The sequence below is a fragment of the Quercus lobata genome, chromosome 11, assembly GCF_001633185.2.
Source record: "Quercus lobata isolate SW786 chromosome 11, ValleyOak3.0 Primary Assembly, whole genome shotgun sequence".
In the NCBI taxonomy this organism is placed as follows: Eukaryota; Viridiplantae; Streptophyta; class Magnoliopsida; order Fagales; family Fagaceae; genus Quercus; species Quercus lobata.
This window is the reverse complement of record NC_044914.1, coordinates 35,449,562-35,463,058: the sequence shown is the minus strand read 5'-3', so window position 1 is coordinate 35,463,058 and position 13,497 is coordinate 35,449,562. Positions and strand designations below refer to the sequence as shown.

General features: G+C 33.7%; 1 protein-coding gene and 1 pseudogene across 2 annotated transcripts; both read right to left on the bottom strand.

The window, feature by feature from the left end:
* Nucleotides 1–7,534: 7,534 nt before the first annotated feature.
* On the bottom strand, nt 7,535–9,219 carry LOC115967249 (annotated as a pseudogene). The gene has a single exon (XR_004086410.1). The product of XR_004086410.1 is annotated as a scopoletin glucosyltransferase-like (transcript).
* A 1,439-nt stretch (nt 9,220–10,658) lies between these two features.
* On the bottom strand, nt 10,659–12,459 carry LOC115967913 (scopoletin glucosyltransferase-like). Its single transcript, XM_031087070.1, has one exon. The coding sequence runs from the start codon at nt 12,344–12,346 to the stop codon at nt 10,919–10,921; it is 1,428 nt and encodes a 475-aa protein (XP_030942930.1). The 5' UTR covers nt 12,347–12,459; the 3' UTR covers nt 10,659–10,918.
* Between the last annotated feature and the right edge of the window lie 1,038 nt (nt 12,460–13,497).

The following is a 13,497-nucleotide window of genomic DNA, read 5'->3' as shown; positions in this document are numbered from 1 at the left end:
AAATCTTGAGGTGAATGGGATGTATGTTCCACCATGGTTAATAAATAGACTTTAACAAGCACATGAATCAGTAATGAAATTGGTCTATCCAATTCACGCTAATCTATTACTATGATGGTTCCCTTGAAACTTCAATATTCATGGTGTGCAAATGATGAATATTGGATATGTGTAATGAAATGGTAGTGAAGTGATTTGTGTTGTTGCCTTTGTTTTCTTTGTGTCTTGGCAATATACACACACATTACACTTCAATCCTCAGGTCCCTAATTTTTTATAGTAACATTGTTAATAATTATTCTCAAAGACTATTAGTTTGGCTACTGACTTTATGGCTACTGTATTGGATATGTCACTTGATGATCTTATTAAAAATAGAGATTCCCATGAGAGAGTTAGATAAGTAACAACTGTTTATAAATGTGTGGCCTTTCAAAAAGCCACACATTGAGTTATTCTTTTGTTTAAAGTTCCACTGTAAAGTCTGGGTTTGGCATGTTGGATTATATTCTCAAAATTTTAATTGAGCATCTGTTTGGGTGTTGAGGAAAAAAACAATGAAGCAAAAGTAAATTGAAGCACAATCAATTATGAAGGGGTTTTTTAGATACGTTGGCGAACTGTGAGTTTTGCTTTGTTAATGTTCAGAGTGTTCACTGTTTTGAATATGATATCCTTTTTTATGCAATAAATCTTTAATTACCTATCCAAAAAAAGAGTGAGTTTTGATTTGTTAATTTGCCAATTGTGAATTATTTTATAGGTTATGGTTGATATTTTTTTAGGTAGAGACTTAACAAAGCAATGAACTATAACTTTGCTGTTATTATTTTTTTTTTCTTCTAATAACCGTTTTCTTTATGTTCTTTCTACTAAGATATGTCTATGCCCTATGGTATTCTATTTGATTTTCATTGCTTATCTTTTCTACAAATTATTCAATCCAATAGATTTGTGGATAAGCATCTTGCTTCTCTTTTTTTCCCTTTTTTTTCTTTTTTCTTTTTTTTTCTTTTTTTGATAGGATAAGCATCTTGCTTTGTTTGGTAATTTGGTGCTTTTTTTTTGTTTATTGCATAATTTTTATTTTTCACAAATTTGTTATTACATTGATATTTTGAGCGATATTCGTTTCTTTTTTATCTGTCTATGGTATTTGGATCCTATTTCAATGAGTGGACAAATACCATTGGGTGTGTAAGTATAACAACTTGAGTTTCTTCTTATAGTGTTATAATTTTTTCAATGTTATGATTATGATTTAAAATGGTTTGGAGAGCTGCAAAGATATGTTTGATCCAAATTCCAAAAGGAGTAGCTATCCTAATTGTTACTCCCTATGAGATGCATTTGGATGTTATTTATGCTACCGCTTCCCCTATTTTTATAACACTGAATTATCCTCTAGACTTATTATATTCATAAATGCTCTTGACTGATTTCTGTATTTGAAGGAGACCCGAATAATGGTAGGTGGTCTCCTTTGCAAATCAAATTCTTTTCGAAGCTACCAGCCAAATTCCACTTTGATGATAGAATATTGAAGGGTTGATTTGGAACCATTGTAATGTTTGAACAGTAGATCTACCAGGCAATACTACCAAAAGAGTATAATCAGCCTAACTTATAGTTATCTAATCTAGAAGAAACTTGAAAGTCTCAATTTTTGGAAGCCTTGAACTATTTAGAATTGGTATTCTAAAGGATCTTGTTGTTAATCATTTGCTATAATTTTAATGACTTAATTTTAAAAAGATTGCATTAAACAACTTCATTTTAGGAGGTTTGGTTATTTTGGTAGGTGTAGAACTGGTGGAAAAAGTAGAGGTAGAGGTAGAGGTGGAGATGAAAAAGTATGAAGCCTTTGAAAAGTTTGGAAACGACATCTGACCTTCAGGTATGATATCTTCTCTTTGTTTTTTATGTTAAAATATTTTATCAGGTTATTTAATTTTGATTAACTTTGCATTAGTAAATGGTTTAATGATTAATATAGATTTGTTGATATTGGGACTAAGGGAAAAAGAAAATGGGTTTTAAATCTTAATCTTAGGTCTCATGTTCTTTTCATTGTTTAGGATTGAATTTAATTTTGAAGTGATGATTTCTCTTTCAATTGTCTATGCTTCTAAGGATGTGTTACGTCTTTGTCTAATTATTTGGCTAGATTAAAAAAATTTAGATAAATTATTGACTTTGTGTTTGATTTGGTTTTACAAATTTTTGTAGATTATGTTTTTTTTTTTTTTATATTTGCTTTTCATAGTGCTTATTAAAAGTGGTTGTATTGGATATTGCATGATAGTGGTAATGTTTTTTAAAGACTTTTAATTATTGATTCCATCCTTTTCAATGTTGGGCTTTTCTGGGTTTTGTATGTAATGCTATGCTTAAAATTTTAATTGATAATCTGTTTGAGTGATGAGGGGGGAAAATCAAACGTCTTTATTTGAATTATATGGAGTAGCAAGTATGGTTAAGCTATATATAGGTAAATAATTCCAAATTTTTGCAACATTCCTTGTAATAATGTTTTGAAGATAAAATGTTAAGGATAGTCTTTTTAAAAATATATATATATTATGCAAAGGGTTGTAATTTACTGTTTGAGTTTTTTAATCACATTTATGATGAGTATTTTTGCTATATGTTATGTATATTAAGCAAGTTTAGTGGTGATATTGTCAAATTTACATCTTGAGAACTTTGAAATCTTTGTGAACATGTAATTTTTTTGTTTGTCTAATCTTGGCTTTTGAGTAAAATTTGATGGCCAAAATTGCACCATATTTATCACAAATAAAAAGATATATGTTGCAACTAACAATGACAAAATTGCTGATTGATGTACATCATTAAAATGTTGAATTTTGGTTAAAAGGTTTATATCAATCTAATTTTTAGCATCTTTCACAATTTTAAGTGAATACATGTAAATTTATTCAAATGTTAATTTTTATGCTTTACAGAGTTTTGAGAAGTACATAAATTTGATTCTGGATGATGCTGGAAAATTCAACATCAAGAGGAAAAGCAAAAAACTTTAGATGGGTTCGTTTTCCTTTACTTTTAATCTCCCAAATGTTCTCTAAACGTGGTACATCTATTTTTTTATAGGTCGCTTACATCAAAAGAAATGTAGAGGGTAGATTCTTCTTAAGAGATGCAACGCAATATTCGCCTCTCTCTCTCTCTATCTCTCTCTCTCTCTCTCTCAATAGTGGAAAGTGATGATTTTAGCAATTGTCTAAATTGGCATTATGTTGCCTTTTCAATCCCATTAAGGTCTAGCATCTTTGTTTACTGGCAATGTTAGAATTTAGATACATCTTGGACATCAAGAATGATTAATATATTTCATGAAAAATATATGATTGAATGAGTATGGAGTTAACTATATTTGTGTAATTAATTGTATTGGAGTGTACTTATTTCAATTATATATTTTTTAAATATGATCTCAAGTTCTTGGTTATCACAATATCTTAGTGCATGTGATAGATTTTATTACTTTGTAAGTGATAGATTTTATTGGTTTGGTATATAAATTATACCATGATATTGATTTTTTTTTTTTTTTCATATTAAGGAAGTTATCAATAGTTTTCCCGTACATCACACGGGTTAGCGACTAGTAAAAAATTATTTTTATGCCATCCAAACTGCCACATGGACTGCCACGTGTCCTAAATAAAAAATAAAAATAATAATAATAAATAAACTAAATTAACTTAAAAACAACCCTAAAACCTAGATGAAGTTTATCATCTCTAACAACTTGATCGAATCATACCTCCATGGCCAAACATGCAATGCTTTCACCGCTTGCCATAGCCTTCCTGATGGTGGCCTTGAACTTGTCATGTAACACTCCATAATTTTGATACTAATTTAATTCTTATACGTAAATTAAAAAAGAGGCCCACAATTAAATGGATTTAATTGATTTGGGCCTAAGATATTAAAAATAAGATAAATACTTGGGGCTTCCTTTTTTCTTCAGCAGCAACACACTATTGAACCTTGCTGTGCTTCATTGTAGCTGTGAGTGGAGACTGCAGGTATAGCTCTCTTCTGCTTTAAACTTAGAAAGGTTGGAATACTCAATGACTAGTTTTTGTTCCCACTCTTATAGCATCTGTTATTGGCATACCTAATAGAAAAAAATAGGGGTTGATGTTATAGATCTAAAGCTAAGATTATTATATTAGAACATGGGTGCTTTATGGTTTATATATAATTGTTTATAGTCTCACTAATTCACCGCCATTGTCATTGTCCATATACGTGTCCAACAATTTCCTTATGTTTTGTGGCATCAAGAGAATTATGGGTCATTGGGTTGATGAACTAAGATATAAATATATATATATATATATATATATATATATGGCTTCTATTATTAGATGGATCAGATATCCATCATTCGGCCTATATTGAAGTTTTATTTTACTTGAATCTATTCCATACTTGTGACTCTGCCATTAGTTTGGATTGATCAATCAAGGTTATATTATGTGTATTCTAAGAATTGTAGTAGTCTATATGATGGCTAGACACGTAATAAAATCCTAAAGTTCCATAGAGTTGTAGTACAAACATGCCAATTAATAGATAATGAGAATATGTGAAATAGAACAAGCTAATCAAAGACTGAAAGTGAATTGGATAGTTAAGTGAATAAATGAAAAATTTTGGATATATCAGTATTGTCTAGGATAAAATTGTTTAAGCGTGAAAGCAGATTTTTAAGCAGGAAATTGTGTATTGATGGACCTATCTTAGGTATTGCTAGGTTCTAATTCTACTAATTTTGTGTGACTCAAGGGTAGTTGATTTCATATTTTTGCGAATAAGAGGTAAGTGGTGTTTATAATTTTGGGAGTTTTCCCAAACAATGTTAATTATTAAACTATTTTATATCAAAGAAATATGTTGATATTCTATCTATAAATTGATATTTTATAAATGTTTGATGTGCACATTAACTATTCGTTTTATGAAAAACTTGTGGGACAACCTAAATTTATTTAAACTTGTATGTGAGAATATATCCTTATATTTTTGAGAATTATGAATGGATTATTTTTGTGAGCATCTTGAATATGTTTTGAAAACTTATGGCAAGTCGTGATTAAAAGCTCAATATTGTATTTTGTCCTTAGTAAGGGGCAATCATACTGAAACTAGTCCTTAGCAAGGAATAGTCCTAAAAAAGGGGTCAGTGCATATTTGATAGCTCCTTAGCAGGGGAGTATACTATTGAGGATCCAAAAAGAAATCTCCTTAGCAAGGGAGTGCACTTTTAGGTTCCAAACGAGCCATCCTTAAGAAAATTGATGAAAATGAGGTTCTAGTCCTAAAAGGGGACAGCACAACCCTATCAATAAGGCGTAAACGTTGACCACGAGAAAAGCCTAGGAAATTGTGATGGCTCACAATATAAATATATTTTCTTTTTATATATGAAATATTTGATAATAAAATATTGATGAGTTACAAGTTATGAATTTGTTGTAAGAATTATTTATTTGAAAAGTTTGTTCCCAAACCCTAATGTTAGTGAATTCCACTTATTGAGTTATCTCACCCCCCCCCCCTTTATTTTCCCTTACAGATACATTAGATGAATTATTGGAGTAGAGATTCTTGGAAGACAATAGTTACGAATTATTTTGTGGAACTAAGGATTTTATTATTATTTTCATGGTATTAAACATTGTACTGGAGAATTATTTTAAGGATGTTTTGTCTTTGGTGGATTAGAGCTTAGACATTTGTGATAAGATTTTAGGTTGTTGGTTTCTTTTATTTAATATTTTTTTATGGATTATTCAAATTAAATACACTTTTATTGTTTATGATTTTGGGGCATTACATGTCATCCCTTTGTCACTCCCTCTATTTCCACCTCTCTCTCTCTCTCTCTCTCTCTCTCTCTCTCAAACCCAAATTAGTTAATCCGGCCAAATTCTCTCACCTCGCAAACCGAGGAAGGACTCAGCTAGAACCATCGTTGTTTGCTCTTATTTTTTGTTAGCATTAGGTTTTGGGTTTGTATCAGAATTCGGGTTAACTCAATCAAATAAGGCAGGTTTTTGTTTTGTGGTTGGTTATGTAACTGGGTTTGTTTTTGTTGTGGGCTTTTTAATTGGTATGTGGTGTACAATTGCACACCAATTGTATTGGGTTGTTTAACAATTCCTTGTTGGTATTGGGATTTGCCAATTTAGGTTTGTATCAAAATTGTGTGCAAGAATACGAATATTTTAAATATGATATTCTAAATTGAATATGGGAATTTATTAGTTGTTTTCAATTAGGCGAGCTTGGATTGAAAAGATACAATGATTTTTTGAGTAAATAATATGATTTTTATTAAAATTGAATCATGAGTATACAAAAGTCTTAAAGACACAAAACCAGCCCAGGTTTGACGTGTCTAGGATAATAACAAAACAGAGGATAAAAAACAAATAGAAGATTACAGAATCAGGAGTGTTGTTGACTTGCTACTAACCTTTGATAACAGAGTGATAAAGTAGTAGCAACAACAATGGTCCAATCAAGTACTTCTCAAGGTTGAGTGAAGAGAGAGAAACGGTAAGAATAAAGGGAGTGTAAAAAAGCTAGGGACGACGAGTTCAAGGTCACCACCATGGTGGCAGTGGAGACAGGAGAAAAGACTGGAGTATTGAAGGTTTAGCCATGGAGGTTTGGTTCAGTCAAATTGCGAGAGAGGGCTTCCAAGTTCCAACTTGGTTTAGTTTCAAAAAATGTTTCAGAGTGTTTAAGTTAGTTTAGTTTTTTAAATAAAAAATTTGAGATGGCAGTATAGGTGTTTGTTGAGGTGGAAAAATATTATTTTTTATTTGGGCTGTTTGCCATGTCAGCAAATTTCATCCAAAAGATAACGGTAGGGACCAAATTGAAATACAGTATAAAGAATAGGGACCAACTTTGTAATTTACCTTTTATGAAATCTAATTTCATTAAATATAAACTTTAGTAACACTTTACTAAAGTGGCGGGGCCCAACACCTTGAATAACCAGTTCCCATTAAACTTATCTCAATGGGATATTTCGTGTCTCTATAGAAAAAGATTATAGATTCCATCTTGAGAATATGTGTTCTCTCAACACTATATGCGGTTACCCAACATACTGAGATTTTGATCGTTAAATTAAATCTCACTCCTAATATATCAAAGCAATCTACATTTCATGATCAGGTTCACAATCCTTTTAAGATTGAGAAACCATGAGAATAAAAGTTGTGAGATTTAATATTTAAGTGACAGTTGTTAATTGAATAATTAATCTCACAGTGGTCCAGTTCAATGTTTCTTACACACTTAAGACACACCAACACATCAATTAAAAGTTTCCAATTCCATGATCAAGACAAATCCTCGTAGATGACATGTTATAGCCTTCACAGATGAAATGCCAAATTTCATAACCGATTACAAACTACTTTTTTGAGTTTACAAGGAACTTATAATTTATATCTTCTGTAACTAAATCACATACAATATATCTCAAGAACTATATGATAATATCCAATTAGTACATATACAAAGAGTCTCGTATAATTAAACAATTTAATTATTTATAACATGCCAATAAATTGGATTTTAGGGCACAAACCCTAACAAAAAGAACCATATTAGGACCACAACCTACAATTATTGAAGAATAATTAAGTGAGTAAAACTCACACACACCAACAAAGATAAATCCCCTTTTATTTTTTAATAATGAAAGAATCATATTGGAAATTTCTTGGATCAAAGGTCAAGGGCAATGCAAACTTAATTCTTCAATTAAAGCATTCAAATCAGAGTAGGATGATCCGCCTTCTTCAGTTCCTTGCCATCTTCCCAAATGTCTTGTCTCTGCCTCTCATTTCATCTGCTTCTTCACCAACCATAATTTGCCTCATTGCCTTCTCTAATGCTTCCCTCTTGATACCATCTCCCACCATACTTGTCCATTGGTAAACACATACATCAACCCCAAGTTTAAGTACATGAGTCACTATCTTCTCATTGAAAAATTGCTCAGCACCCATAGGCCATGTGACCATGGGTACCCCTGCAATCACTCCTTCCAAGGTTGAGTTCCACCCACAATGAGTCACAAATCCTCCAACTGCTTCTTGATCAAGAATCAACATTTGGGGTGCCCAACCTCTTATAATCAGTCTCTTACTTTCCATTCTTTTATCAAATCCTTTAGGTAACCAATCTTCTTCTTCTTTCTCATTTTTGCCTTTCCTCACAACCCAAATGAATTGTTGTCCAGAAGCCTCAAGACCCATTGCAATCTCCATGAGCTGAGAATCATGAAGTTTGCTATACTCCCAAAACAAACGTAAACAACCGAATTTGGTTTCCTTGTAGCAAGCCACTTCAAACATTCATGTTCATCAATGGACGCTTCCTTTCCCCTCTTGGCTTTATCTTCAACTTCCTTGTTGCATAGTGAAACTAGACCTATATGCCATGCCTTTCTTCCTATAACCTTCTTGTAATGCTCTGCATAAGCCGGCTCAAGCTCATAGAAGTTGTTAACAACTACCCCATAGCTCCTCAACTCTGATTCCATAACTTCTTTAAACAACTTGGAAAAGTCTGTTTCAACATCTTGGCGAGTAAAGTCTGGAAGTTGCATCCTTGTAAACTTGATCTCCCCCGGAAAATTAGGAATGACAAAAGTTTCAAAATCAGATGAAACTTTCTTGTAAGGTTCATATAGCCCCATACTATGGTTTGCACAAAGAGAGAAAAAACAGGTCCCGTGGAAAATAAGCCTTGGAATAGCAAATTTAGCAGCAATATCAATTGCCCATGGAAAGAACATATCGGCAACAAGGCAACTAGGTTGGTGATCTTGTACTAGTTGCTCGAATGGTTGTCGAAGCATCTGAGTGGCTTTAGTGAAAGCTGGAACCATGTCTGGGAAATTCAGTGAGTCAACATTCTCACATCCTTCTAGCAAGCCAGCCTCTACAGCAAAGAACTTGCTTATTTGGATATCAACATTGTTGATGTTGTGAGTTTTGGAGAATAAAGGCAGTTGCGAGGAGTAGTGACAATGGTTGCCCTCACGCCACGCTCTGCAAATAGCTTGGCCATGTCCATGGTTGGTATCTGGTGACCATGGGCCGTGAGAGGGAAGAAGAATATGTGAAGTTGACAACTTTCTCAAGCCATGACACCCTGAAAGCCAGCGACAATCACAATGCCTTTCTTCCTATAACCCCTTGCATTTCTTCCTATAACCTTCTTGTAATGCCTTTCTTCCTAAGGCTCATGTGGTAATAAGTAGAGACTCAACTGTGGTGGTAGTGTATAATCACTGCCCAACGTTGTTAAATGCAAAGTTGCATTCTCAAATCTCAACTGCCCAACGTATAGTTGCGCATTTCTATGCACATTAACTTTTTGTTTATGAAACCTATGCATATTTAATTAGTGTCATTAACTTGTTTGCTCCTTGTTGACCACAAATTATGCTGCATGCAATGCAACTGGAGCTACCAATAGTTGGGACGCTTTCCCCAATATCAGACCTGGGTTTGAAAGCTTATGCGAGTAACTAGTATTACTAGCATAAACTAGCTAATTGATTTTGGAATGACAATGCATCTTCAGGTAGGAATTGTACAAAGGGTATGAGAAATTGATATCATTTTTTTGGGGGTTGGTGTTTAGTTAAATCATGAGTTTTTTTACACAATTAATAAATAGATCAATTATGTGTTAATCTGCTTAATTCATAATTAACTTTAAATGACCCTATTCAATTTTTGTTTTGAAACAGGTTGAGGCCCTTTTTGACACAAACCAGGTTAACCAATATGAATAAATGTCATTTTTATTCAACAAAAATTTGAATTGTACATATAGAGTAACATTTTTAACTTGTATCACATTGTTTAAGTTTGTTTGTTCCCCCTTCCCCCCCCCCCCCCCCCCCCCTTCTTTCTGAATCACATTGTTTAGACATGTATGAGAAATAAGCAATTTATGCATCTAACGTGTATCTTGCTTGTTAGTCAATAGGAAAAGTTAAGAAATTGTCCTACCGTGATGAGAGAGAGAGAGAGAGAGAGAGAGAAAGAATAGGAGAGAGAAATAAATGCCCTACAGTGGGGATAGGTTGCAATTAATTACATACATCCACCTATACCCACAAACAACACTTTCACTTTCTCTGTAGTGCTTTTTGTAGGCACTACACACGTAAACCAAGATAAAGTTTTATAGAGCATATATAGAGTTATTTCCTGCAATAGAAAACAGCCGGGAAATAACTTCATGCTCTCGACTCATGCTCATTAGCATTCTCGATAGAGCTGAGTGCATAGTTATGACTCATTCGGATCCCCCACTCCCGCAAGCCTAGCTCAGCGGGTAAAGTGTCACTATGATCATGCCAGGTGAAAGACGCCAACTCAAATCGTCTTCCTACCTATTTTTATGTTAAAAAATAATATATATATATATATATATATAGAGAGAGAGAGAGAGAGAGAGGGAGAGAGAGAGAGTAATAGACGGGTAAATATTTAACATCAATTTATTTATGGAGTATAAAGTGGAGCAAAGAAAATACTTCAAAAGATTTGGACTCATGAAGAAGGTAATTGTGCCCAAATACAATCCAATTTAAGCATGGTCATTAGTTTTCAATTAGAAAGTTTTTATTATACTGATTTGATTGGACTTTGGCTATCATGACACAACCTACATCAATATAATAAACAAAAATTGACATAGAGTTCCCATCACACACATTTAAGAAGCATGGGAGATAATTTGTAAAAGAAAATACTAGTACACACTTGTTATTACACACCTTCTTTACACTGAAATTGTGATTTGAAGTCAGGATTTCTTGTGTCAAATGTCAAGGGCAATACGACCTTAATTCTTCAATTAAAGCAATCAAATCAGAATAGGATGATCCCCCTTCTTCAATAGCCCTCCTTGCCATCTTCCCAAGTGCCTTGGCTCTACCTCTCATTTCCTCTGCTTCTTCACCAACCATAATTTGCCTCACTGCCTTCTCTATTGCTTCCCACTTGATACCATCTCCCATCAATACTCTTGACCATTGTCGAGCACAAACATCAACCCCAATTTTCAATATTTGAGTCACTAACTTTTCATTGTAAAACTGCTCAGCACCCATAGGCCACGTGACCATGGGTACCCCTGCACTCACTCCTTCCAAGGTCGAGTTCCACCCACAATGAGTCACAAATCCTCCAACTGCTTCATGCTCAAGGATCAACACTTGGGGTGCCCAACCTCTTATAATTAGGCCCTTACCTTCCATTCTTTTCTCAAATCCTTTAGGTAACCAATCTTCCTCTTCTTTCTCATTTTTGGCTTTCCTCACAACCCAAATGAATTGCTGTCCAGAAGCCTCAAGACCCATTGCAATCTCCATGAGCTGAGAGTCACTAAAGTGTGCTATACTCCCAAAACAAATATAAACAACTGAATTGGGTTTCTTTGTGGCAAGCCACTTTAAACACTCATGTTCATCAATGGAGGCTTCCTTTCCCCTTTGGGTTTTATCTTCAGCACCCTTGTTGCATAGTGAGACTGGACCTATATGCCATGCCTTTCTTCCCATAACATTCTTGTAATGCTCTGCATAAGCTGGCTCGAGCTCATAGAAGCTGTTAACAACTACCCCATAGCTCCTCAACTCTGATTCCATAACTTCTTGCAACAACTTGGAAAAATCTGTTTCAACTTCATGCTTAATGAAGTCGGGAAGTTGCATCCTTGTCAACTTTATATCCCCCGGAAAATTCGGTAGGACAAAAGGTTCAGAATCAGAAAAAACTTTCTTGTGAGGTTCATATAGTCTCAAACTATGGTCTACAGACAGAGAAAAAAAACTGATCCCATGGAAAACAAGCCTTGGAATACCAAATTTAGCTGCAACATCAGTTGCCCAAGGAAAGAACATGTCGGCAACAAGGCAACTAGGTTGGAAATCTTGTAGTAGTTGCTCAAGTGGTTGTTGAAGCATCTTAGTGGCTTTGAGAAAATTGTGAGCCATTTCTGGGGAATTGAGTGAGTCAATATTCTCACATCCTTCGGGCAAACCAGCCTCTACAGCAGGGAACTTGATGATTTGGATATCAATGTTGATGTCGCTAGTTTTGGAGAATAAAGGCACGTTGCGAGGAGTAGTGACAATCGTTGCCTTCAAACCTCGCGTTGTGAATAGCTTGGCCATGTCCATGGTCGGTATCAGATGGCCATGGCCCATGAAAGGGAAGAAGAATATGTGAAGCTGACGATTTTTGCTACCCATAACTTAAAACCCTGAACAGCGTAAATAGAGAGGTTAAGGCTAGGCTATATTTTTCAGTGTTGGTATGAGAACTTTGTTAGATATGAACATGGTGTATGGTAGGCTAGCTACTAGCCCACGCAAGGACTTGAGAAGTAAAATTTTTTTCCTCATGGTGCTGAAGTTAAAGCAATTATTCTCACCACAAGTTCTTGCGCACTTCTAAGCACATAAACTCGTTTGTCCCTTAACTTCTTGTCCATAATTGACTGGATGAAAAAAATTACAAACGGATAAATAATAAATGTGATTAGTACTATTTAGAAATTAATAAAAAATGATGTTAAGAGTCTGTTTGGATACTGCTTATTTGCTGAAAACTAAAAACTTATTATTGAAAACACTGTAATAAAATAATTTTTAAATTGTAAATAGTGTTGTGAGACCCAGGATTTACCTAGAAATCTGCATTTTTGGTGGTTTGGTTGGGTCGTGAACAATGCCGCAGGAGCCAACCAAAAATGCAAAACGCAACTTCATCAACTCGCAAACACCCGCTAAGCCTCCGTTTGGATACCAATGAAAAATGAAAATTATTTCACTATTTAGCTTATTTTTGCTACTATTCATGAACTCATTGCACTTTTTGGACCTTTTCATGGGCCACACTATATTATTTCAGCTAACTTTTACCTTTATTTACCGTACTTTCAACAATAAGTTTTCATTTTCATCAAAATAAACGGTATCCAAATAGACCCTAAGAGTATATTTGACAAAAATTAAAAAGCCAGCTTATTTTACTATACAGCTTATTTTTATTATTATTCATGGACCCACTACATTTTTTGGTACTATTCATAGGTCCTACTATACCATTTCAACTAATTTTTACATTTATTTACGGTACTTTCAGTAAAAAATTTTCAGTTTACTATACAGCTTATTTTTTTTATTATTCATGGACCCACTACACTTTTTGGTACTATTCATAAGTCCTACTATACCATTTCAACTAACTTTTACATTTATTTACGGTACTTTCAGTAAAAAGTTTTCAGTTTCAACAAAATAAGTAAATCTCAAACAAATCTAAGAATACTATAAATTTACAATATATAGTATCCAAAATGATTTGTCACCGATCACTAAAAAGTAATTCAAACATTTAT

What these genes read in the sequence shown, in the direction of transcription:
- LOC115967913 (XM_031087070.1), bottom strand. Translation starts at nt 12,346, where the DNA reads ATGGGTAGCAAAAATCGTCAGCTTCACATATTCTTCTTCCCTTTCATG.